Consider the following 21787-nt stretch of genomic DNA (forward strand, 5'->3'; position numbering starts at 1 on the left):
TGCGTCACAGCATGTCAGGAAGATGCTGGGAGATCGACAAGCGGAGCTGGTTGCTGCATTACCTGACATCTCTACTCACCAACGTTGGAGTCGAGCTTGGCGCTCTTGATGGTCTCTACGAGCTTCTTGCCGGACTCGATGGTACCGTTCATCTTCCAATTTCCACCACTGAAGAGGAAGTGGAAGGGAGGGAAAAGAGTCAGGAAGGAAGAACGAGGGAGTAATGAGATGAGTCTCCCCCCCGCCAAGCACTCACACAAAGAACTTTCGGTCAGCAGACATGATGGTTGAGAATTGTGTGAGGGTAAGAGAGTGCCGTGTAGTGTTGTGATGGTATGGATAACGATGGTAGAATTGTTGGGTCGAGGGAGGGATGCGAAGGATGGACCTTCTACTCTCCGCTGATAATCACAGCCAGAGCCAAGGCCCAGCTCTGCCTGCCTTGTCTCCGGGGCTGAGCGCGGTGGAGGCACAGAGAACAACTGGGCCTTGGCCGTGCGTGTGTGTGCGTGCGTGGGCCATGGATGGCAACTGTTGCTCTCCTCTCTTCCCCCTTTCTAACCATCATCGTCCATACACAGCAGCATCGTCGTCATTCATCAACAGTAGACGGACACTCTCACTCTCATCATTACCCCACACCCACCACCACCAACATGTCTTGGCAGGGATACATCGACAACCAGCTCCTGGGCACAAAGTCCATCACACAAGCCGCCATCCTCGGTCTAAAGGGAGGCGTATGGGCTTCTTCTCCCGGATTCACCGTATCACCTCAGGAGCAGGCCTCACTCACAAAGGGATTCGATGACCCTTTGCCACTTCAGAGTGGAGGACTGCACGTGGCGGGAAAGAAGTACTTTTGTCTGCAGGCAAATGATAGGAGCATCTATGGAAAGGCTGGTGTGAGTATCCTTTGCTTGCGGGCTGCGACCGAGAGCAGTGAGGCCTGGCGAGGGCTGGGTACAGCATCAAGCCATGTACCGAAGGGGAGGGACCAAATGCCTCGGTCGGCTGCGATTCACAACGCAGCTCCTCTTGAGACCTTCCCATGGCTCTCTTCGATCAGCCACGATCAAACGCCGGCAAGCTACTGACTCTCACCATCTCTGCCCACTCTCTGCCTCTCTTCTTTATCATCTACCTTCCCCTATCTCCACTCACTCACTCACAGGCCGACGGCGTCGTCCTCGTCAAGACCAACCAAGCAGTCCTGGTAGGCCAATACTCCTCGCCCATTCTGCCCGGTGAAGCGACAAAGGTGGTGGAGAATTTGGCAGATTACCTCTTGGGTGTTGGATACTGAGCAAGTAGTATAGCTAGAGGGATAGAGCATGGCATCAGAATCCGACAAGATCATGTCGCTTCACATCGAAGCCTCTCTTTTCGCCTGCAATTGACCAAAAGAGTGAGATGTCAAATGGGGGTCGTGGAAGCTGGCGTGCGTTACAGCGACGTTCATGGTATAGTGGTTGGGAATGCGGGTATCATACAACAGGATGGAGTGACGCTTGATGCGATATCAGGTCTTGTGCCTCTTACGGACGACTGTGCTCAGCAGATCTTCCTGTGTCTCAGAATCATCACTGTCATCCGCATCCGAGCCAGGGGCTTCCTCTTGAACCTTCTCTCCCCCTTCTGCGGCTGGTACTGCAGATGCGACGTTACCGTTTGAAGTCACGTCCTTGGTGGCGGCGGCAGCAGCCCCTTCTCGAGCGGCTATAGGCGAAAGAACATCGTCCTCTTCCTCAGCCCCTGCCTGGGCTATCATCACAGCTTTGGCTACATTCTTGGAGTGTTCCTCTGGCTGCGTTGGCTCCAGTTCAGCCGCATCATCATCATCATCTTCAAAGCCACCATCGTCGATGTGCTTCCTCTTAATTCTACCTGGGTTCACGAGTGACGAGCTGACTTGTGACGGGGGCGGAGGAGCGACTCCAGCTAGACTCCGCGAGTGGTCAAGTTGCGCCTGCTTGGTATCTAGATGTGAGCGTAGCAAGTCACACGTCCGTGATAGCTCCATACACAGTGAGGTCGACAGCAGAAGAGCGTCTTGTGCCGCAATGCTGGACAATTTGAGGCGGATCCAAGAATCGGGATCGACACCCACCATGACGTAGAGGACGCTGCAGGTCTCGGGCGTCTGCTGCTTCGAGGCGCCAAAGCTGATCTCACTGCTCCTCCAGAACTGCAAGACCTTTTCTTCAAAAGCAGACCAGGTTGTACAATTGTTCTTGAGCGAGAGGTCTTTCAGCACTAACCCCTCCCACTTGCCTTCGAACCAGGCTGTATGCGCCCCTACTATACGAGCGGCCCTCAGCTGCCATGAGCCATATCCAGTCGAAGCACTTGACGAAGCGGCGCTTCTAGCACGAGTTTCTGGAGGAGAGCTCGAAGGCAGCGGAATAGGTGATCGATACGTGGAGGAAAGGAAGCAGAAGGACCCGTCGGGAAGAGGGTAAGAGGATGTGAGGCCATTGAGTGGACCGGAGCCTGCACGAGAGCCAAAGGAGTCTGGGGAGTCGGCCCTCGTGCTTTGTATCTGTGAAGGCATGCGGGGTATATGCTAGCGGGAAGCCCGCCAAGATGGATCGAGTTCAAGGTATACCATTCGCAAGGGTTTGTGTCAGACGAGGGATGGTGAATGTGTAGTCTTAGTCTATGGTGAAACAGCAAAGCGTCTCCATGCAGCCGAGGGCGCAGAAGTCCCCTTTCCGCTTTCGAGTCTGGCCCAAAGTCACAGGTGGAGCAATTTGGCACTTCGCCGCCGCTCACTCAATCTCTTGCCTCTACAGTTACACCGCCTTGGCTCAGCTGATCCCACGGCTACTCATCCCTTCCCATTGCTTACTATCCTTCATTCCCCATGATACAATCTCTCCGTCGCAGCCTCTGAAGAGGTACATAAACTTCACACGCCCAGCCCGAAGGTCTCGCCACCTGCTTGATATTGGCGTGCTTCGCTAGCCATGGCGCCCATCTTCAGCAGCTCCAAGGGCAGTACGAGCAAGTCCTCCGGCAACGTCTCAAAGGCGGAAGACTCACGCGTACGTGGTCAGAGAAGCACTAGTCTAGGACAAGGTGACGTCGTCACTCCAAAGCCCTCGAGGCCTTCTTTGGCTCAAATTGGAAGCCGAATGCGCACATCGTCCTCTAGCACTTCCCAAAGCTCGAGAAATGGTTCAATCCGCGTCCCTTCCGAAGCGGCAGGGGTGGGGGCGGCGATGACTCCTAGCAGTAGTCAGAGCAAGGATTCCATCTCGTCTAATGACAGAAGCAGGCCCAGAGGGAGCAGATCTGGCGGTATACTCAGCTCATTCAAGGGAGGCCAGAACCAAAAAGCTCGCCAGTCTTCCTTCGAGGTACATAGCGTCCGACTCGAGCGTCCGCATTCCGACTATTTTGACGCTCAAAGAGCCAGCGCAGACGATAGGGGGTCAGTCTCTTCTCCCTTTGAGATTGTCGAATCGCCAGACCTGACGACGACAGCATTGCCACTGCCATTGCCGGCGCAAGGTCTAGCACAGGCACCAGCAGTCGGAACGGACAGTCGCCCACGAGAGGCAGAATCGTCGGCAGATGCCTATCGGACCGACGTAACTGTTGGTGATGAGCCGGAAGCAAGCGATATGACGAACTCCACAAGCAGCGCTTCTGCCAAGGTATCACATCCGCCCCCGGTAGGTCGCACACGGCGGTCCTTAGCTAATGCCATTGGGCGAAGGCTCAATGGAGTAGGCGAAGCCGCGCCAAGCAGTGGCAGCCGAGATTCTGAGCAAGTTCGCCCTCAGGAATCAATCGAGATCGCAACTGCTCCCTCTGCTGCAGACCCAAAGCAATCTTTTGCTCTACGTTCTATGCGCAAGGTCAGTCTTGGTAGCTCTGCAACTTTGGAAACTGATAGGGCTGCACTCAAATCTCAGGCATTAGCTGTAGCATCTCCGAGCGAAGAACTTGCGACTCATAGAGCTCCTTCACCGTCAACGCAAGATCCTTCAGCCCCAACTACGCCAGCTGAGATGCCGCTTAGGCGCACGCCAGGCTCGCCCACTCTCTCGCCCTCTACATCTTCCCGCAATCTGTATTCCCTGACCGGCGCTCATAGCTCATCCATCTCTGTGGCCAAATTCAGAAACACGCGCGTTCGCTCCGAATCCGTAGGCAATACGTTGGACATGAGCAATATTGGTGTATCGCCGTCTGGGCCTGGACCTACCAGTCCGGTCCTATTTGCGACATCGCTGCAAAACGGCGAAGGCCTCACACCTTCGGAACAGCTTGCTGCTCTGGAAGCAACCGCGGCGCGAGGGGGAAGGGCTACGCCTTTGCTGAGGCACTTCGAAGGACGAGCAGATGGGCAGAGATCGAGGATCGCCTCGAGTGGCAGCTACTTCAGTGCCGAGCCAGGTAGAACGGGCGATGATGAGCCTATTCTTTCACCGCCACCGGTACCAACTAAAGGCTCTGCGCGGTCGTACCGGAGCAGGCAGGCGTCGTTCGATGGAGGAGCTCTACCGACCATCGAGGCGATCCCCAGACCTGTGCCGCCGAGTCCGCCGGCTAAGAACACGAGACGCTTTTCCGAAAGATTCGAGCAGAGCCCTAGTAGCATGGGCAATGATATGCCTGCGCCTTCGTCAGCGAGGCACAGTATGCTGGTCCGCGGTCGTGCTTGGGACGCTGCTAATGCCCTGTCCTCGTTCGGTCAAAGAGCGGTCGGCAGTGGCGGAATCCCGACTCGTACTCTGCTTGACGCTCTCGCTCGACTTGGCGGCGATCAAGAGGATGTGGATGCGATCCAGACACCCCGAAGGCCTTGGTTGCATGACGAGGAGGTCCCACAGCAATCAGGCGGATCCTCAGCACCGAGGACTCCGACGCTTCCGTCAACATCTGGTTGGGCTACGCCCCTGGAGAAGGCTGGTGCTAACGAAGCGCCGGCAAGCTCTAGTGCATCGTCTCGCGGTCCTTTGAGCAATGGTCGCATGCCTCGCTCTTCGACAATGTCAAGCCTTCCGAGCCTACTACCGGCAAGGGGTGAAAGCCCCCAACACCGCTCCATCCCAGTCAGCAAGAGTCCGTCAGCTCGAAGTCGCTCCTCGCAGGACGGCTCCACAGGCGTGGTGCCAGACTCGGTGTGGATGACCCCCTCCATCACAATTGATTCAGCCGTGTACGATTCTCTCTCGGCAGATCACCGCGCGTATGTGCAAGAGAGACACGAAGTGGCTTTCCTGGCAGCCCAGGAGGCATTCCAGAAGACGTATGCAGAGCAAATGAAAGACGTCTTGGCAACGCTACCCACGTCGATTACTTCCCAGCCCAAGAGAGAGGGCAAGTCGGGAGAGGGCAAAGCGCATCTGGAAGTGCCTGTCGTTCGTCCGTAGTCTTGGTTTTGAGAAGTCCCCGACATCACTGCATGTACTGTATATACCCTATTTTGCATAGTCTTCAACGGCCGACATCCCAATTGACGGCCCTACCAGAACAGAGCCAGAGAGCAACCAGCACTGATCTTGCGCTGCTTTGAGCCATCATGACGTCCCCTGTCCGGGACTGAGCAATCGCCTGACCAGAGTGTGCGGCTATTGAGTAGGCTCCGATCGGCCCATTTTGAGGGATTTCGGCGTACTGACGACCGTGACATACGTTGTGCTTTGTCGCTCGTCCCCCGGCACATCTATTGGAGCACATTTGCCATTCCCATGAATTCGGCTGTATTCGCCACGTGAGCCTTCTGTCATGCGTCAATTGAGGACCCGTACCTCCGCACAGCTCCGCCGCGACTTGATGCCTGCCATCTCGGGCTGCCGACCCCGCATTGTGCGCCTCGCCTTGCTCCCAGAGCTTTCCAGAGCGCTGTTGAGCTTACGAGATCATACCTCGGTCTGGGTGCGCAGCAAGTTTTGGTCAGGTCTCAAACGCCACGTGTTTTGGACTTTGTCCAGGCCTCGCAGAGGAACACCCAGTTTCCGAGGAAGTGGTGACGCAGGACTGCTCGGTGCTTGGCGGCGAGCGACGTCTGTAATCACCCGCACGATGGACAAACCTCAATTGACTCTATGAGCAGACGGAGGTGTGCTTTTCACAGCACCATGAGCTCCAATGCTCGCTTGTTGCCTGGGAAGCCCCCCTGCTGACTGAAAGCCTCGTGGAATGACTGGGCCCACGGCGTGCGGCAACCGAGTGTCCCCAGCGTGGCTGCGTGGGAAAAATTTCGAAGCAGCCGGCGAAGCGCGATTGGTCCAAATGCCGAGTGCGGTGATTTGGCAGCAAACGACGGAGGATGATATTCCAACCAACGGGAACCAGGAGGTACAGGGTACCAGAGGACAGCAAGAATGACGTGAAGACCACATTGATGTACGCTCCGCGGAGGTAAAGAAGCAAGCTCACGCTTTGCTTCGTCTTGATCCTCCTCTCCTTGCTTGCAGCATGCAGCTTTGGCTGCTAATCCTGTCTCCGGGTGCGTGGGGTCAATAGCAAGGTCTGGCCGTAAGCACTCTTATCACTCAGACCCTAAGAGACGGACAGCGCCGAAAGCTTCAGCGCCCTCGGCTTGAAGGTGGGAAAGGAGCCCGCAACCTTCGCTTAGAGTGGTAAGACGACTCCACCTGTCACGGATCGATCTCGGGCACCTCCCCCCTCGGAGGTTGCGAGATGCGTCACTGCATAGCTTATGGCGGAAGCCAGGGCCTTTTTGTAATCGCCCCAGCATCATCATCCGTTGCATGGCCCATTCTCGTACGGACGGAGCTGAAGGGCAAACCTGAGCGGCCAAGTCATTCTAAGCGGCGCTTGAACACGTATCGGCTCAGACTTGCCGCCGATTGCACTCCGCTTGCAGAACGATCCAGGTAGACGACGTACGCTTCACACAGGGTTCTGGTTCTGAGGCCTTCATCGCATGGGCGGGACAAGAGAAGCATGGTGCGTCGGGAATCAGACGCCCTGCCTCGGCTCCCTCGTCGCGTGGCCTTTTACCTCCGCCAACAAAGCAGGTACGATGACTAGCGAGGAGGTGCCAGGGCATCTTCGGGAGCACCTGAGGAAATGTGACGTAGGGGCAAGATGGGGAAGGCGCATCCATTCTACAGTATCAGCCTGATAATCAGTCCATTCAGACAGGTCTAGTCCCGCGGGGTAGGCGGGTATGTCGAGACGACCAATGTTTGCATCTCAGCCTGTTGCGTCCCTAGCACTCTGCCTCCTCCGCCCAATCCTTCTTCCTCCGCCCATGCCCCCTCCCCGATTTCGACCTCCCGGCTTGGGCTCAGCCAAGCTATGCGGTCTGTCGGACCTTGGGCTGAGTGGGCAGTGCCGCCGTGGGCTGCCCGCCGTTTGCTAGACACCCAAGTTCCACTTAGGTGGCCTCGAATCTGTCGCCACCACTTCAGCCAGGGCCCCTGGAAGTGCCTCTCGGACGTAAACGCCCCCCTCCCTCCTCCCCACGCCTGGCTAGCGGAGCTCGAGTGCAGTCCCTCAGTCTTGATTCCCACACTTATCGACGCACGGCAGCTCTGGAGGACTGTCTGCGTTGCAACCTGGCAATCTGTCCCGCTCAGGGCACTCCGCCGCCGCATATACATCGGACTGCAGCCGGACAAGACTCGGATGAAGTTCGCTTGCATCTCCCGGGAGGGGTTTAGACAGGTCCGTAAGCTTGGGAAGGGAAGTGGCCTGACGTCTTGGGACTCTTGTCGGACCGACAGGGTAAAGGCATAGGGATTGAGTCACCCCGCTTGCTCTCTATCCTTTCCACTCCTTCTTCTCTGTATTCGCCCATCTTCGGTCCCAAACTCCCTTGCACGCTCTCTCTCTCTCTCCCTGCTCCTTCGTTGCGCTGCTCGCCCCTCCCTCACAGAGCACCTGAACCTTCTCCATCTTATTTAGCCGGTGTCTAAGCTTTCTGCCGCACCTGTGCCTCGCGAAACATCCCCCTCTACCTCGATTCACGCTATACTTGTGCCTAGCTGGGCTAGTAGTTTGTACGCTGCATCTTTCCCTTGCTACACTCGATCTCGCAAGACGCTTCGATGGCGGACCTAGTGGAATAACCCTTGCTTTCACATTCACAGGGACTAACTCGGCTGTTATACGCCGAGGGGGAAGCTGTAAAGGTATCCCCCGCTCCCTCCCGCCTTCTCGCGGCGACCAGGCGCTCCTCGTAAGAGAGGCCTCTTGGACTCGCGTAATTGGGCTTGACAACAGCAATGGAGCCTCACCAGGACCGAAGCCAAGACAAGGCGAAGCCTATTGCAGTCGGGTCTTCTACAACCACACCACCGCGAATACTTGTGGACTCGACGCTACCTGCTTCACAGGCCGCATCAGCGACCTCTTCAAGCCAATCTCGTGGCTCGCCTGCCTACATGATACCCTCATCCAGTGCTTCAGAGATAGCAAGTCAAGAAGCTTTCCCGAGCTCCATCACATTAGATGAAATACCCAGCCTGGCACAATCTTCTCTCCTCAAAAGCGAAAGAGAAAACAAAGCACAGCATCAATTCACATTAAAGGTTCAACAACACGCCCGTGTAGGCCTGGCACTAGGCGACGAGAGGTCGTCAGCCAAGAGTTGTAAGTCTGCAGAGAGCCTCACCACCGAGCAGAAAGCGCATGGTCGTTTACGTATGATGCATATCAACCCCTTTACATGCCCTGCGGTCTCCCCTCCCACAGCCCGAATCCCTCCCCTCGATCCACCGATAATTTGCGAGCTCATTGCACATACCCAGGCCGGAGCGTGAGTACCAACGGAACGACACACAAGCCTTCCACATTGCTAACAAGCTTTCCCGCAACATCCTTCCATTTCCAACAGATCATTATTTGGCATTTTGGAGCTCGCATTGCGAGCTACGTTAGTCGATGGCATGTCACCCGAAAGGGTCATTGGCACAACCACAGCAGGTCTTCGTCCTCTCCATGGCGATGTCGACCAGAGTGCTTTCATTGCGCCGATATTTTCTCGCACAGGTACGCAACTCTACAGTCGGGACGAATCAGCCTGGTAACCTACCTCTGACTTGTTGTCAACATTGCATTCCTCCTACCCACTCAACAGAGCAAAGTCTCTTCATCTTCTCTGAGCTATGCGTTCGCCCAGCAGGTGACTTTCGAATCCGGCTTGACCTCGTTGACCGATCGGGCATGACTTTCATCAACCTAGGCTGCGTCTACACAGAACGCTTCGTTGTAGTCGGTGACAAGAGCAGCTATCCTGGACTCAGCCCATCTTCAGATCTAATGCAAGCCATCGTTCGTAGAGGTCTCAAGCTGAGGTTGACGAAGTCCTCGAAGGAGTGAGTACGAGTATGGCCTCTTAGTGAGATCTATTCAACATCTAGCTAATACTCTTCTCTCATCTTTCAGAGAGGCCCCAACGTCCCAAAGCAAGTCGAAGAAGAAGGCTTCAGCAGCCAGCACAAAACGACGCGTAGAGTCTCCCGGACCTTCCAGTACCGAGTGGGCCGGCACGAGTAGGGCACATCCCCTCGAACCGTATCCAACAGAGAGGCCGCGAACGGCAGAGATCGAGGTGAGCAGACAGTCGTATATAGCTCTTCGTACACATGCTGACATTTCGTGTCTTCCATCCAGGCTCTCAATCGACACGAGTCGTTGAGAACCTTCAATCGCTCTCCCGCCGATATCTCAGGAAGTAGCTCCCCTCAGCATAGCTCAAGCAGAAGCAGTCCACGGCCAGGTATCATCTCAAGAGCCTCAGCTCCAGGGCGGTCTAGCCCTCTTCCTCCGGAGCCTACCCCTCATGTCTTGCGTTCAGCAGCAAGCCTACCTCGTCTACCAGCGTCTTCCGCTAGATCAGATCCGATCAGACCATGGGAGCAGCCTGGTACCTATCTTCCACCGCTTCGCTTGAGTGGAAGTGAGGAGCAGTATCATCCCTCTCGATTATCAGCACAGTTGCCACCTTTGCAGAGCTTACCTCGTACATCCAGTATGCGCTTACCCGCGATGGGACCTCCAGCTCTACCTTCACTCTATCAGCCTCAACAGCAGCAGCAGCAGCAGCACCTGCAACCGCATCAGCCTCGGTATCACAGTCAGCTTCCCCAGCAATCTTCCTATCAACAATACCATCAGCCTCAACAGCAATACCCCCAGCCTCAGTCCCATCAACATCAACATCAACATCAGTACCAGCATCAATTCCAGCAGCAGCGACAGTCACACGATCCATACGATCAAGATATCATCATGGGGCCTCCACCCATACCTACCGCCAGCAATAGCAGCAGCAGTGCCAGTAGCAGCAGTGCTAGTGCCAGTGCCACTGTCAGTCAAGAAGACTACCCTTCCAACCGCCTGCGTCTCCCCTCTATCCAGCACGTCCTCAACGTGACTGGTGATCCTGGACCGCGTCCATCAAGTAGGGAGAGACGTCCTCCTTCTGCAGGTGCAGGGCCAGGAACAGGTGCAGGTGATGTCGGCAGCGGGGCTCCTTCAATGGAGGGCTCGGCCGAGGAGGGACTACGGAGAGGCCATGGTGGACGTCAGGCGGGGGAGCGATGGCCCTGGGAACAAGGGTATCGCCAATGACGGAGGGAAGGATAAGAGGAGCGGCGGAGAGGGAGAGAGAGAAGAGGTAGAGGATCGTGAGGATCGAGATGGAGATGGAGATGGAGAGGGTCGTATCCCCACTGGTATGTATCATCATGTTACCCTATATACTGCTTGACCCACTTGGGTTCGGCCACCCCTAATCAAATTTGCTATGGCTTGCAAGCTCAATCGCAGGTCAGGCACAAACAGCAGACACGTCGGATGAATGCTTTGTTCTCACGCTGCAATCGAAACTCGTCGGAAAGTGCGGCGTGGATGGTAGGGTACATTTGTACAATTGACAGAGAAGGCGAAGAGATTCCGACTTTTCTACGATATACGATCACAGCTGCCCATCAACGTCCGGGTCGTCCTCACCATCAGCGTCGTCATCATCATCTACATACACAGAGTTCCCTTCCCCTTCTGCATCCTCGTCCTCTTCTCCCTCGGCATCGGCATCATCATCGGACCCATCCCCGATGACCACCTCGACTACTGTCTCGCCACGTCCTAGAGTCGTGATCCGCTTCAAGTTCTTGTCCGACGTGATCTCCCTGCCTGGTGAGACGCCTGCGGCCACCATTGGTCGATTTGAGCGTCTAGTAGGCGTGGTTGGCCCTGAGGTTAGAGGTGAGGTAGGACGTACAGGCGAGTATCCGCTGTCCAAGTAGTCTTCCGGTGTACGCCTCGGGGATTCAGCTTTCGTGGCCGAGGCGGGGAGGATGACGTCTGGCTGGCCTGCTTCCTGCAGCAAGATATTCTGAGAAGGGGGATCTCCCTCCCGGTAATGCCCATTGGCCAGAGTCTCGCCACCACTCTGGGCGCGTCCCAGTGTCTCTTCTGTAACCTCGACAGCCTGATCAAGCCTCCTTGCTGCTGCTTTTGCGTCTTTCGCCGATCTCGCAAGGCCGGCTTCTGTGGGACTGGCAGTAGCTGCATTGGCAACTTCTCCGTTCGTGGTCGGGGACATCGGAGCGGCCGCGGCAATCGCTTTGTCAGTCGCCTCGACAAAGGTCGGAGATCCCGCTGATTGGAAGGCTACTTGAGCATTGGCGTCTGCCGACGGAGCTGTTGCTGACATCGAGAGGCTCAAAGCAGCAGCAGCGCCACCTCGAGTCATGAGGAAGGGGGTCCAGCGAAGCTTTTCCGGCTTGACCTTGACGTAGCCCTTTGAATCATAGTTCTTCAGGTGCGCCACGATGTAGTCTCGATCGAAGTGGATCTGATAATCAGTCGGAACAGCATTGGCGTTCTCCTTGCCCTTGCGAGCCGCGGCAGCCCTACTATTAGACCCACCACCTCGTGGTCTGCCCCGTCTGCCCTGACGTTGTGTCGCTGTGGCAGAGGCCGAGCTCAAGGGCGGAGACGTTGTGTCGCTATTGACCTGGCCGTCTCGCGACTTGTACTTGAGCGTCGCGGGAGCCCGTGACCCAGATGCTCCATCGTAGACAATGATCATATCCTGCTCTTTGAGAACATAGTGAATATCTTCCGGAGTCATCGCCGTGCCAGCACAGATGTCTTCGATGGTCACAGTGTCCGGAGCGGTGCGGAGGTACTGGAACACTGCCAGAGTCCAGTAATTACGGTATGACAGAAGACCGAGATCGGACAGAGGCTTTTCGGGCGAGCCTAGTGTTCCCTCTTTCTTCGACAGGAGGTAGCTGAAGTCGATGATGAAGTTGCCCCAGCCCCTTCGTTGGCGAATGGGCAGGGTCATGATGCAAGACAGATTGTAGCCCATGTGGCTCCTTTTCTCTTTGGAAAAGTAGCCCACGAAGTGAGCACCCAGATCGTCCATTTCAGCCACGATGTAGAAGAGGAAAGGTTCAACATCGTAGTAGAGGGTCTTGTGATCAAGAAACATTTTGGCGAGGAGGCAAAGGTTCTGACAATAGATCTACGGGAAAGTCACCGTTACGTCTCGGTCAGTAAAGCCCAATACGCATGCTCACTCGCCTTCTGCTGCTCACCTTGCTCTTCCTTCCGTCGACCTCGAAGATACTGATATTGCCATCTCGATAGATCTCATCACCTGGCGGATGTCGGACCTTACACTTGATCCGGTGTCGAGTCGCCATGAACCTACTCTTCATGTACTTCAAGCAGTATTCGCAGAGCCACAGCCTCCCGTCTGGAACAAGGGAGTATTCTTCGGGGTATGGAGCTTGATACCAGACATCGAGGTCGAAAGTCGCGAAGCGGATCATGCGGATAGGAGTTGCAGTTCCGGTCTCGGCTGCCGAAGCTGCTACGGCAAGGTCTTCTGCAACGGGCGTCGATGGCACGGACATTTGAGACGAGCCCATCGGAGTAGCCGAGCCTCCTGTCTCTCCTAGATTGGAGGAGGTACCGCCTTCGACTTGCTCATGAAGAGGACGTCTGGCCGGAACCATGCGAGGTGTCCGACTCGCTCCGTCTGCCGCGCCGGTCCCTGCCCAAGACGATCCGGTGAAGTACCCAGCTGCAGAGGACTGATGAGCCAAGCCAGACGATGCAGAATTTTCTCCGGGCCGCTTAATCGGTCGACCTCGCGATGTTCCTGGAAGTGCCGCTACAGCGCTGCCCAACTTCGTCTCAGCACTCAATTTGCTCCTCTCGAACCTCGCCTTGTCATCTGCTTGAGGCCTTGTTCGGCCTGTGTCAGCTTCCGTCGCAGTAAGAATGCCGCCGAAGCGATCGACGTCGGTCTCTTCTGCTTCCTCGTCTGCCGTTGAGTCAGCGTCGTTCTCCTCGGGCGTCTCGCTGACTTGAACTCGCTTGCCACGATGCTTTCTTTGTGCAGACACAATCTCCTGATCGTCCTCGTCTGGCCCCTCTTCTTGATCCGGCCGATCCCACGGCTCCGAGTCAGAATCGTCGTCGTAGAAATTCGAGATAGCCATCGATCCTGCAGCTGCCCGCTTCCTGGCTGGTAGCTGAGAAGCCGAGGATGACGAAACGCGCCTGGAATGGTCTGGCGTACCATTGAGAGTACCTAGCTTGAGCTTCAGCAGGGGCGTCGATCGCTCTAAAGCTTTCTCCTTTCCTTTCCTAGCTGAACTTGAAGATGCCGGGGACTGGTCATCCGATGGGCTTGCGATCTGTGAGGGCAGGCGATCTTGGACTGTCAGAATACGGGCCAAAGTGGGCCTCAGCCTGCCTCTTTACTCACCTCGTAGCTCTTATTCTTGTTCGTTGGCTTCCTGGCCCTGATGCCCTTCCTGGCCTCTCCGATGGTCTGTGGGCCCCCATCATCTTCCTCGGGAGGTAGCGGCGTACTCGCCTCCATCCGACCAGGATACTTCTCTGGGGTATTAGGACTGACTGCTCTAGCGCCTCTCTCCCAGACTCCGTAGCTCGAGGCCAAGGGAGATGAGAACGACGAAGAACGAGCGCCTACAAGACCGTTGGGTAGAGGTTTGGGGCGATGGGAGACCTTCTTGACGTGCTCGCCAAGTTCCTGGCACGTCGGACAGTACCACTGTCCCTTCGGAGGCTCTTTCAGAGGCGGCGAGAGGCAGTACAGATGCCACCCTCGGTCGCAACGATCGCAGAACATAATAGCATCCTGGTGAGACCGGGGGCAAATCAGTTGACGACTCGATTCTGGCTTCGATGCTCTCCGGCCTCTACTCACATCGTCGCCCTTTGTCCCACAAATTTCGCACTCTTTGCATTCTAGGCACGACCAAGGGTAGTTCTGAGCCACGGCAATCTTGCGAGGGTTTCTGCCCCATCGCATACAAGTGGGATGACCTAAATGTCGGTGACGCAAGGAGACAAAGGAACGGTCGTGATCAGCGACGATCGCTCGTCTGCTCAAACTGGCCGAATCAACTCACCACTGCTCCCACAGACATGACAGCTTATTAGTAGCTCATCTTGGCCAGCCTTGTTCTTCTGATAACCACAAAAGGCGCATTGATTACTAGGAGGCGCTGCTTTTTTGATGATGCTACGATTCTGCTTAGGAGTCTTTGTCTTGGAAGGTCTAGAAGGCTGAGGTGTGCTGAGAGGGACGGGAGACGACGCGAAGGAAGTGGACGAAGAGGGGCCGTGCGTATGGTCCCTCTTTGGCCGCTTTGCAGGTCGTGCAACACTGGAAGAGGCCGACGAGGAAGCAAAGACCTGCTGGATGGGGAGTACGGTGGTGAACAGTGGCGTAAGTACAGCGTCAAGCATGTCATGTATGCTATCCCATCAAGCTTGTGGGTCATCGTCACCGTCTGCGCCCATTCCGGGGCTGCCGAGACGGAACAGGGTAGCTCGCGACGCGAGGGGATGGGCCAGGTAGATGAGCTGACATGGCTTCCGCGAGATACTCACCGAGTGGTCCCCTTCTCCCTCGCCATCGGTAGTCAAGGTTGATGAACTAGCGGCATTGGCCAAGGGTTTGCTCTTGGACATCGTGCTTCCCAGTGAAGTGATCCAGCAACGCTCTCGAGCAAGGCAGAGCTGTCAGCTTAGAGCTTGGGCTTAGGCCCGCCTGGGCACGGGGAAGCGCGTATGCTACGTCAGGACGCCGCACCGCGTAGATCAGGGGCGCCCTTGCAGATGTCGATGAAGGAGGAAGGGGGTACAGAGGAGGCGATTCGCAATCGTACTAGCCAAGGAGGCTTGCGAGAAAGATCGATGGAGAAGGCGAATGTACGGTAGGGCTACTACTCACTCGGGTCGTCGAGGTGGTCAAGGAGGGGCACATGCTCCGACCAGCCTGACTCCGCCCAGAGACAGTAGAATGCGCGCACATCGGAACGGAAAGAGCGGAAAGAGAGTGAGAGAAGTGTACTACGACTTCTCGCCTGGGTCCTACCCGCATGGTGCTTCTCACAGGAGCTCGTCCCTGATCTAGCAATGGCTCCTACCCCTCTCACCTCTCTGCTGTCATTTCCGTCTTCATCGAGCGCTCCTCTCTTGCCGCCAACGGGCACTCAAGTCCTGGTCACCGATACCCTCGCCTGTCCGGCTGCTGTCCTCTTAGTTCACTTTGCTCGCTCTGCGCTTCTTGAGTCCACAGCTGCTCCAACGCCAGTGATATGGCTGGGCTGCGATGGTCAGGGTCTACCACACTGGTCCTCGATATGTAGGAAAGTGGGTCTCAATCTGCAAATGATGATGTCAAAGGGCCTGTTTACATACATCGATGCCACAGAGGTGGTGTGTCAAGAAGATGAGGAATTCAGTGGGGACAGCCCCTTGAAACGTCTATACTCAACCCTGAAGCAGCAGCTTGAACGTGTGACTCAGCTAGCGCCGCCTCGAGTATCTACTGTAGCGAACGGAGCTCACGCGGCATCGAGCTCGCCTAAGGCAGTCGTCATCGTGGATGATATCTCCTCCCTCGCTTGGACGCTTCCCTCACTTCCCTCTATGCACGAAGTAAATGCTGCTGCCAGATCCGCTGGTCGCTGGGCGGTCGCTCTTAGAACTCTCTGTTCGAACGTGAGTATATGTAGACCAGAGGATTGCGTAGGCGTAACACAGCTGATGAATTCCTCTGCAATCTTCGTCGCAGCATTCTGCCTCGCTCATTACACTGCAGCACTCGCGGGCCGACTCCCTCTCCACCCAGCTCTTTGCCCGCTTATTTCGCTCCTCGTCCCTCTGGATCGAGGTCAAAGAGCTCTCCTCGGGTCGAGCGCGTGACTGTACCGGCGAGATTGCCGTGCATCCTCTGGAGGGCGCTGAGGGTGACGTTCTCACACCGGCCACTGGCAATGGCAAAGCTGTCCTCTTCCTCATTGGCAACGACGGCAAGACGCACTTTTGGGCGAGAGGGACGCAAGGGACTGCTTAGCCATGCAAAGGGAGGAATTGCCAAGGGCAATGAAAGAGCGGGCAAGGCGGGCACCCAAGCTCTCGAAGCTACATCATACCTGTCACTCGATTCATATGTAATATAACAAGGCCTCAAGATTGTCTAGATGGAATACTGAGCTGTTGTACAACTATCTCCATAGTCTTTCTCCTTCTGTCGCTTCCTCTCTTGATGCCCCTGTGTCTGCTCGACAGTTAACGAAATGAACTGGTCTTGAGACGGGTTTCTACGACACCACAATCTTCTTGATGGCTGCACTCAGGTCACCATTGGCTTCTTGCAGAGCGCTTTCAGCCTGTGTCCGCGAGAGAAGCAGCTCCTTGTACTACCGGATGAAGAAAGCAGATCAAATCAATCGACATTGCAATCAGTCACCTCCGTCCGATGCTCTCAGCAGCGCTCGCCCACGTCCTCGCACTTACCAAAAAGTCCACATCCTCCTTCTTGACCTTTTTAACCCCTCCCGCACTTCCAGCAGCGCTCGCATTCTTCTTCCTGTTCTGAGCAGCCTCCTCAGGCATCTCAATGCAGACCTTTCTGATTGCCTTTTCCATCCTTCCCCTCTCAAAAGTGTAAGGGCCTGCAGGGGAGGGTACGCCAGGCGTGGGAATGTAATCTGCCCACTCTTGGATGATTTCGGATTGTGTTGAGGGAGCCATTGGGAAAGAGATTGACGGGTGAGACCGACAGATTGACGGCGAAGTCGGGTCCAAGCAGAAGAGTCGTGATTGGGCTGCTGTGGTAGAATGGGATGGTGGGTGGGATTGGCGGAGTGGAGAGACGAGGATGCGGAAAGAGAATCTCGCAGGATTGACATCTTCCGATTCTCAAAATTCTGGCTCCTCAGTCCTACTTGCATTGTACTATAGTCAGCTCAAGGCACAAGTGACTCAGTGACGATGCCAGAGCCAGCTACAGTAACAGGGGAGTCTAGCTCAGGATCGAGGAAACGACCGAGAAAGGTGAGTAGGGGCGTCGTGCCAAGCGCCCAGGCGGCAATAGCGGGCTCACCATCCACCTTCCTGTGCAGCGGGCGAGAAAGTCAAAGGCCAAGGCCGACGGCCATGCGGCAGATGGGAGCGACGGCGAGCAGGAGCAGGTAGCGAAGCAAGGAGACGAGGCAGAAGCAGGCCCATCTGCTCCAGCGTCGAAGCCTGAACCGGTACCACAGCAAGTATCAGTAGGCTCGTCCTCCCTCAAACCGAACAAGACTCCCGCAATTCCTGCCCCCGTAGCCCCCGCCATCCTCTCGTCCAACCCTCACAAGCCCTCAGTCCTACCTAGACCGTCCATCTATGGACCGCGCAAGTACACACTCTCTGTGGCTCTCCCGTCAAGCATCGTGTTGAATGCGCAAACGATGGAGCTCAAGACCCGGCTGGTAGGGTCCATTGCTCGGATATGCGCCGTGTTCAACGTCGATGAGATCATCGTCTTCAATGAAGGCCTCGACCAACAATCTGGGCCATTGTACGAAGCACAAGGATCTTATAGCGGAGGAGGGGGAGGCGATCGGGAGGTATTCGACCCAGACTCCTTCACCGCAATGATCCTCCAGTACCTCGAGACGCCCCAGTACCTCCGCAAGCAGCTCTTTCCCATGCACCCTAATCTGCGTCTTGCCGGTCTACTCCCACCTCTGGACTGCCCGCACCACTTACGCTTCGAAGAAGAGTCTCCTTACAGAGAGGGAATCGTCGTCGAGGAGCCTCACTATACTTCTCACAGAGTCAATGACAGCGGGAATACCGTGTGGGTCAATGTTGGCTCGAGGGAGGCGATGCAGTGTCGGGTTGCCGGCGGTGCAAAGGCGGTACTACCGCCTAGTGGTGCGCGGGTGACGGTGGAGATGCCCAAGAGCGGGAGAGGGTTGGGTGAGTACACGAGGGTACATCCAAAGACCCCGGCATCGCATTCTGATCCACCTCACCCTTTCCCCTTTCCCCTAGGCACTCTTGTCTCCCCGCGTACCCCAGTGCAAAACTCCGGCCTCTATTGGGGCTACTCTGTTCGTCTAGCCTCCTCTCTCTCACAAGTCTTCACTTCCTGCCCCTTCTCCTCTCCCTCTGCCTCTGCGGACTCAGATCAACCAGCAGAGTACGACCTGGTAATCGGTACCGCCGAGCGGGGCGACTCGCTCACTGATCTCCTCTACGCAACACAGACGGGCAGCTCTGTCCCTTCTTCCAAACCGTCCAGTACCGGTCTCGGCGCCAGTGAGAGCGAAGTCAACCCTTTACCAGCTGAGGGTTTCACACACGCCCTACTCCTCTTTGGCGGTCTCTCGGGCTTGGAGGTGGCAATCGAGCGCGACGAGGGCATTCCTCTGGGATTGGAGGACGCAAGAGAGCTGTGTGATTACTGGGTGGATGCGGTTGAGGGTCAGGGTAGTCGGACAGTTCGCACTGAGGTGAGTAGAGCTATTGACTGGACTGACTTCCACGGAAGCTGCCGAGCGAGCGAAGAAAGAAGAAGAAGCTGATCGTGAAAGTCGCTCTGCCCCTTTTCCCTGTCGTAGGAAGCTATTACTATCACGCTCGCTAGACTCAAGACGACCTTCGAGCAGCTGGGCAGACGTTGAACAGATCGAGGACACTTCGAAGTCGCGTCTGCCCAATGTTATACGTGTATGCCAGCTTTTGCTATTCTATGCTCTCCTCCCTTTTGCCGGACAGAGATTCTTCCGTCCTGGCTCTCAGACTCTCCTCCCCTTATCCACACCAGCCCACTGCTTCCACTCTTCGACCTTGTTCTCCACTGCCCCCTTCGCCTTTTCTCCAGTTGACTTCGAGCTGCCAGGAGCAGCTCCTTTGATAGGCTGGACAGTGACCTGCAGTGGCTTCCCGCCCTCATTGACAAAGACGACGCTCTTCTCCTCTTGCCTGCCGCGCGTCTCTGTGGGATTTGAAGTGCCCTCGGAACCTTGGAGGACGGATACGGGGGGTGCGGGAGTGGCGTCGAGGGGGTTGATTTGAGAAGATTGTTGCCTGATGCTTGAGATTCGCTCCGAAAGAGTATCGTCGGACTTCGGCGAGGACGATGAAGACGATGATGAAGCAGCGCGGGAAGGCTCATCGAGGCCTAGCGCTTTGCGCGTTGAGCTCAACAGCGAATTGTAACTCTCGTCCTTCTCATCTGGGAACCAGACGTCACCGAGTCCAACGCCAGCACCGGTGACAGGGGCAGAAGAAGGAGCGGCCTTCTCACTGCTCTCGCTGCGACTGCCGCCCAGGGACTGCTTGAGCTGCTCCAGCTCCTTCTTGACTTCGCTTCCACTCTGACTGAAGGCACGTGCGTCGGCCTTTTTCCTCTCCTCCTCGGCAGCAGCCAGTGAAGTCTTGACATCCCTCGCTAGCAGCTTCCAGGTCGTGCTCTTACCTCCGTCCTTCTCAACGCCCTTTGCTCCATCCAAGAAGGACGTCGGGCTGGATGGCGATGCCAGAAGCGACCTCAACTCCTCCTTCCACCTCGAGATCATGCCTACGCCCTGCCATCCAAAGGCGGTGTAGACTTGAATAGCGCTGGCTCCATCCCGGCTCGCTTGCAGCACATCCTCAGGCGTCGAGATTCCACCAGCCGCAATTACCTCCACTCCGCCGCTCCTCAGCTTTCCTGCGATCCTCTGCAGCGCCTTGCGTGCAATTGGCCTCAAAGGAGGACCCGAGAGACCACCAGTCTCCTGAAGAGTAGCCAGCTCTCCTTGCGGCAGGGTAGCGGCTAGCGAGGCGGGCCGCTGAACGGTAGTGTTGGAGATGATCACTCCATCGATACCCGACGAGAGGACGGTGGAGGCCACTGAGTCCAGCTCGCCCTCGGAGAGATCGGGGGAGATCTTGACGACCAGTGGCACTTGTTTGCCCTTTGCTCCGTCCTTGGTCTGACGATGTGGCAGCTCATTTCTGGCTTTCACCACCTCCTTGAGCAACCTCTTGAGTGCGTCTCGCTTCTGTAGATCCCTCAGACCAGGCGTGTTAGGCGAGGAGACGTTGATGACGAGCATGTCGGCCAGCGGGCCGAAGCGTTCCACCCCCTTCACGAAGTCGGAGGCGTCAGACTCAGCAGACGTCTTGTTCTTGCCCAGGTTGATTGACAGCATGTGTCCTGGTCGCAGTGAACGGGGCAATTCGATGTGGTCCAGGAGGCGAGCGACTAGGGCAGGATCCTGCGCTACCTTTGTTGCGGCCTGGTGAACGGCCTCATGTCTCGTCAGTCGTGGGTCAACATCTGGGCTACGAAGGTCTGGGAGGAACTCGGCCGGGATGAGCTCGGGGTGAAGGATCAGGTGGTCCCTCACTCGTGCGAGCAGTCGGCCAAGGACGACCTTGTGTCCATCAGAGTTGAAGCCGTATCGGTTGATGCTAGCTGATTGAGAGGGCAGGCGGAAGTAGCGAGGCTTGGGATTTCCAGGCTGGGTGAGGGCAGACCGCGAGGTAACCGAGGTCAGTATCGCAATCGCAACCCCCACTTTGTCCTCTTCGACGACTCACCTGTGGCTCGGGGGTAACGCTTCCGACCTCGACGATTCCGAAGCCCAGATCAAAGAGTCCATCAATTGCCTCTGCTTGCTTGTCAAATCCTGCTGCGAGACCGATGGGGTTGACCAGAGGCTGTCCAAAGAGCTGTGTAGGGGAGGGCAGACAATGAGAGACACGTCAGCAGGGTGGACGAGCTCTCAATCTGGGTAGAGGGACCCGACTGCTGACCTCTGTTGCTAGCGAATCTTCATCTCCGGTGTAGTCCTTGGGCGCAAGTCCGCTCTTGAGGAGCTGAATTGCCAGCTTCTGTCCCTCCTCTGCATCGACAAAGGAGTGCAAGAAGGGCATGGCGACCCATCTGTGGATGGCAGACCGGGAGTCGAGGTAGTAGGTGACGAGGAATGTGCCGCCAAAGAGGAAGAGGGAATAGGAGACCACCTTGCCGAAGAAGCCGGAGCCAGAGGGCTTGGGACGATGTGGTGAGGGTACTACTTGCGGTGTGGGAGGCGAGACAGCAGGGACTACGGGTGAGCTCTTGGGCAGAGCTGCTTGGGGAGCCGCGCTCAGTGGACTGGCCGAAGGAACGTTCTGTACCGGTGTGGGTTGCGGCATTCCGCCTGTGCTGGAAGTCGTGGCATGTCGTACGAGGAGGGAAGGCGGAGAGCGGAGGAGGGTGTGACGCTGTTGCTGCTGGGCGGTGGTGAGTAGGCGCCGCTGGATGGCTGCGCGTACGACGGAGTGAGCCGAAGACGAGGCCATGTCACCTGGTGGGAGGAAGGGGGGAGTAGGGTGAGGACTCGGAAGGCAAGGCGGCGTCGATCAGCAGCAAGTCGATGGTGGTTGGTATGAGATGCCCAGCGTGGGTGGGTCCTGCCTGCGCCTCGCCCCGCCTGGTGCTTCCCGACTTCTTCCTCCCAGGCAGAGAGAGGCGAGGCGGAGATTG

The 21787-nt window shown here is 56.5% G+C and overlaps 10 protein-coding genes across 10 annotated transcripts in view; 5 read left to right on the forward strand and 5 right to left on the reverse strand.

Annotated features, from left to right (window-relative positions):
* Positions 1-352, reverse strand: part of BCV69DRAFT_280831 (Triosephosphate isomerase) — a 1434-nt gene extending 1082 nt beyond the window's left edge. Inside the window, exons 1-2 of the mRNA XM_025491747.1 lie at positions 257-352; positions 80-168 (exon numbers count right to left, since the gene is read on the reverse strand). Coding sequence (XP_025350380.1) covers positions 80-168; positions 257-282 — 115 coding nt within the window. The 5' untranslated portion in view covers positions 283-352. The remainder of the gene's footprint in view (positions 1-79; positions 169-256) is intronic.
* Positions 353-577: 225 nt separating this feature from the next.
* On the forward strand, positions 578-1628 carry BCV69DRAFT_280832 (Profilin/allergen). The gene is made up of 2 exons (XM_025491748.1): positions 578-905; positions 1175-1628. The coding sequence occupies exons 1-2, from the start codon at positions 657-659 to the stop codon at positions 1304-1306; spliced, it is 381 nt and encodes a 126-aa protein (XP_025350381.1). The 5' UTR covers positions 578-656; the 3' UTR covers positions 1307-1628.
* Positions 1285-2664, reverse strand: BCV69DRAFT_280834 (hypothetical protein). The gene has a single exon (XM_025491749.1). The coding sequence runs from the start codon at positions 2552-2554 to the stop codon at positions 1523-1525; it is 1032 nt and encodes a 343-aa protein (XP_025350382.1). The 5' UTR covers positions 2555-2664; the 3' UTR covers positions 1285-1522.
* Positions 2665-2788: 124 nt separating this feature from the next.
* Positions 2789-5514, forward strand: BCV69DRAFT_292499 (hypothetical protein; the record flags this gene model as incomplete). The annotated part of the gene is made up of 2 exons (XM_025493798.1): positions 2789-5375; positions 5449-5514. Exons 1-2 carry the CDS (start codon positions 2970-2972, stop codon positions 5512-5514), a joined length of 2472 nt encoding a protein of 823 aa, XP_025350383.1. The 5' UTR covers positions 2789-2969.
* A 2408-nt stretch (positions 5515-7922) lies between these two features.
* BCV69DRAFT_112266 (hypothetical protein) lies at positions 7923-10736 on the forward strand. Its single transcript, XM_025489096.1, has 6 exons — positions 7923-8580; positions 8683-8746; positions 8825-8979; positions 9068-9305; positions 9376-9541; positions 9604-10736. Exons 1-6 carry the CDS (start codon positions 8214-8216, stop codon positions 10561-10563), a joined length of 1950 nt encoding a protein of 649 aa, XP_025350384.1. The 5' UTR covers positions 7923-8213; the 3' UTR covers positions 10564-10736.
* A 173-nt stretch (positions 10737-10909) lies between these two features.
* On the reverse strand, positions 10910-14958 carry BCV69DRAFT_275976 (hypothetical protein; the record flags this gene model as incomplete). The annotated part of the gene is made up of 7 exons (XM_025491096.1): positions 10910-12469; positions 12543-13525; positions 13547-13652; positions 13724-14119; positions 14189-14307; positions 14394-14679; positions 14878-14958. 7 exons carry the CDS (start codon positions 14956-14958, stop codon positions 10910-10912), a joined length of 3531 nt encoding a protein of 1176 aa, XP_025350385.1.
* Positions 14959-15340: 382 nt separating this feature from the next.
* Positions 15341-16568, forward strand: BCV69DRAFT_112523 (hypothetical protein). The gene is made up of 2 exons (XM_025489098.1): positions 15341-15993; positions 16067-16568. Exons 1-2 carry the CDS (start codon positions 15406-15408, stop codon positions 16346-16348), a joined length of 870 nt encoding a protein of 289 aa, XP_025350386.1. The 5' UTR covers positions 15341-15405; the 3' UTR covers positions 16349-16568.
* Positions 16416-17072, reverse strand: BCV69DRAFT_280840 (hypothetical protein). Its single transcript, XM_025491750.1, has 2 exons — positions 16792-17072; positions 16416-16694 (listed from the first exon to the last, which is right to left on the reverse strand). Exons 1-2 carry the CDS (start codon positions 17026-17028, stop codon positions 16596-16598), a joined length of 336 nt encoding a protein of 111 aa, XP_025350387.1. The 5' UTR covers positions 17029-17072; the 3' UTR covers positions 16416-16595.
* A 71-nt stretch (positions 17073-17143) lies between these two features.
* BCV69DRAFT_280841 (DUF171-domain-containing protein) lies at positions 17144-19384 on the forward strand. Its single transcript, XM_025491751.1, has 4 exons — positions 17144-17331; positions 17400-18243; positions 18319-18779; positions 18888-19384. The coding sequence occupies exons 1-4, from the start codon at positions 17269-17271 to the stop codon at positions 18948-18950; spliced, it is 1431 nt and encodes a 476-aa protein (XP_025350388.1). The 5' UTR covers positions 17144-17268; the 3' UTR covers positions 18951-19384.
* On the reverse strand, positions 18886-21700 carry BCV69DRAFT_280842 (hypothetical protein). Its single transcript, XM_025491752.1, has 3 exons — positions 21073-21700; positions 20857-20988; positions 18886-20777 (listed from the first exon to the last, which is right to left on the reverse strand). The coding sequence occupies exons 1-3, from the start codon at positions 21601-21603 to the stop codon at positions 19065-19067; spliced, it is 2376 nt and encodes a 791-aa protein (XP_025350389.1). The 5' UTR covers positions 21604-21700; the 3' UTR covers positions 18886-19064.
* Between the last annotated feature and the right edge of the window lie 87 nt (positions 21701-21787).

This window comes from Pseudomicrostroma glucosiphilum (genome assembly GCF_003144135.1).
Source record: "Pseudomicrostroma glucosiphilum strain MCA 4718 unplaced genomic scaffold BCV69scaffold_2, whole genome shotgun sequence".
In the NCBI taxonomy this organism is placed as follows: Eukaryota; Fungi; Basidiomycota; class Exobasidiomycetes; order Microstromatales; family Microstromataceae; genus Microstroma; species Microstroma glucosiphilum.

What these genes read in the sequence shown, in the direction of transcription:
- BCV69DRAFT_112523 (XM_025489098.1), top strand. Translation starts at nt 15,406, where the DNA reads ATGGCTCCTACCCCTCTCACCTCTCTGCTGTCATTTCCGTCTTCATCG. An exon ending in TTAGAACTCTCTGTTCGAAC is followed by an intron (nt 15,994 to 16,066) that starts GTGAGTATATGT and finishes TCTTCGTCGCAG; the next exon opens with CATTCTGCCTCGCTCATTAC.
- BCV69DRAFT_280841 (XM_025491751.1), top strand. Translation starts at nt 17,269, where the DNA reads ATGCCAGAGCCAGCTACAGTAACAGGGGAGTCTAGCTCAGGATCGAGG. An exon ending in CAAGAGCGGGAGAGGGTTGG is followed by an intron (nt 18,244 to 18,318) that starts GTGAGTACACGA and finishes CCTTTCCCCTAG; the next exon opens with GCACTCTTGTCTCCCCGCGT. An exon ending in GTCGGACAGTTCGCACTGAG is followed by an intron (nt 18,780 to 18,887) that starts GTGAGTAGAGCT and finishes TCCCTGTCGTAG; the next exon opens with GAAGCTATTACTATCACGCT.
- BCV69DRAFT_280840 (XM_025491750.1), bottom strand. Translation starts at nt 17,028, where the DNA reads ATGGCTCCCTCAACACAATCCGAAATCATCCAAGAGTGGGCAGATTAC. An exon ending in AGGAGGATGTGGACTTTTTG is followed by an intron (nt 16,695 to 16,791) that starts GTAAGTGCGAGG and finishes TTCATCCGGTAG; the next exon opens with TACAAGGAGCTGCTTCTCTC.
- BCV69DRAFT_112266 (XM_025489096.1), top strand. Translation starts at nt 8,214, where the DNA reads ATGGAGCCTCACCAGGACCGAAGCCAAGACAAGGCGAAGCCTATTGCA. An exon ending in GCACATACCCAGGCCGGAGC is followed by an intron (nt 8,747 to 8,824) that starts GTGAGTACCAAC and finishes CATTTCCAACAG; the next exon opens with ATCATTATTTGGCATTTTGG. An exon ending in GCCGATATTTTCTCGCACAG is followed by an intron (nt 8,980 to 9,067) that starts GTACGCAACTCT and finishes CCCACTCAACAG; the next exon opens with AGCAAAGTCTCTTCATCTTC.
- BCV69DRAFT_280832 (XM_025491748.1), top strand. Translation starts at nt 657, where the DNA reads ATGTCTTGGCAGGGATACATCGACAACCAGCTCCTGGGCACAAAGTCC. An exon ending in GCATCTATGGAAAGGCTGGT is followed by an intron (nt 906 to 1,174) that starts GTGAGTATCCTT and finishes ACTCACTCACAG; the next exon opens with GCCGACGGCGTCGTCCTCGT.
- BCV69DRAFT_280842 (XM_025491752.1), bottom strand. Translation starts at nt 21,603, where the DNA reads ATGGCCTCGTCTTCGGCTCACTCCGTCGTACGCGCAGCCATCCAGCGG. An exon ending in AAGATTCGCTAGCAACAGAG is followed by an intron (nt 20,989 to 21,072) that starts GTCAGCAGTCGG and finishes TCCCCTACACAG; the next exon opens with CTCTTTGGACAGCCTCTGGT. An exon ending in GCGTTACCCCCGAGCCACAG is followed by an intron (nt 20,778 to 20,856) that starts GTGAGTCGTCGA and finishes GCCCTCACCCAG; the next exon opens with CCTGGAAATCCCAAGCCTCG.
- BCV69DRAFT_280834 (XM_025491749.1), bottom strand. Translation starts at nt 2,554, where the DNA reads ATGCCTTCACAGATACAAAGCACGAGGGCCGACTCCCCAGACTCCTTT.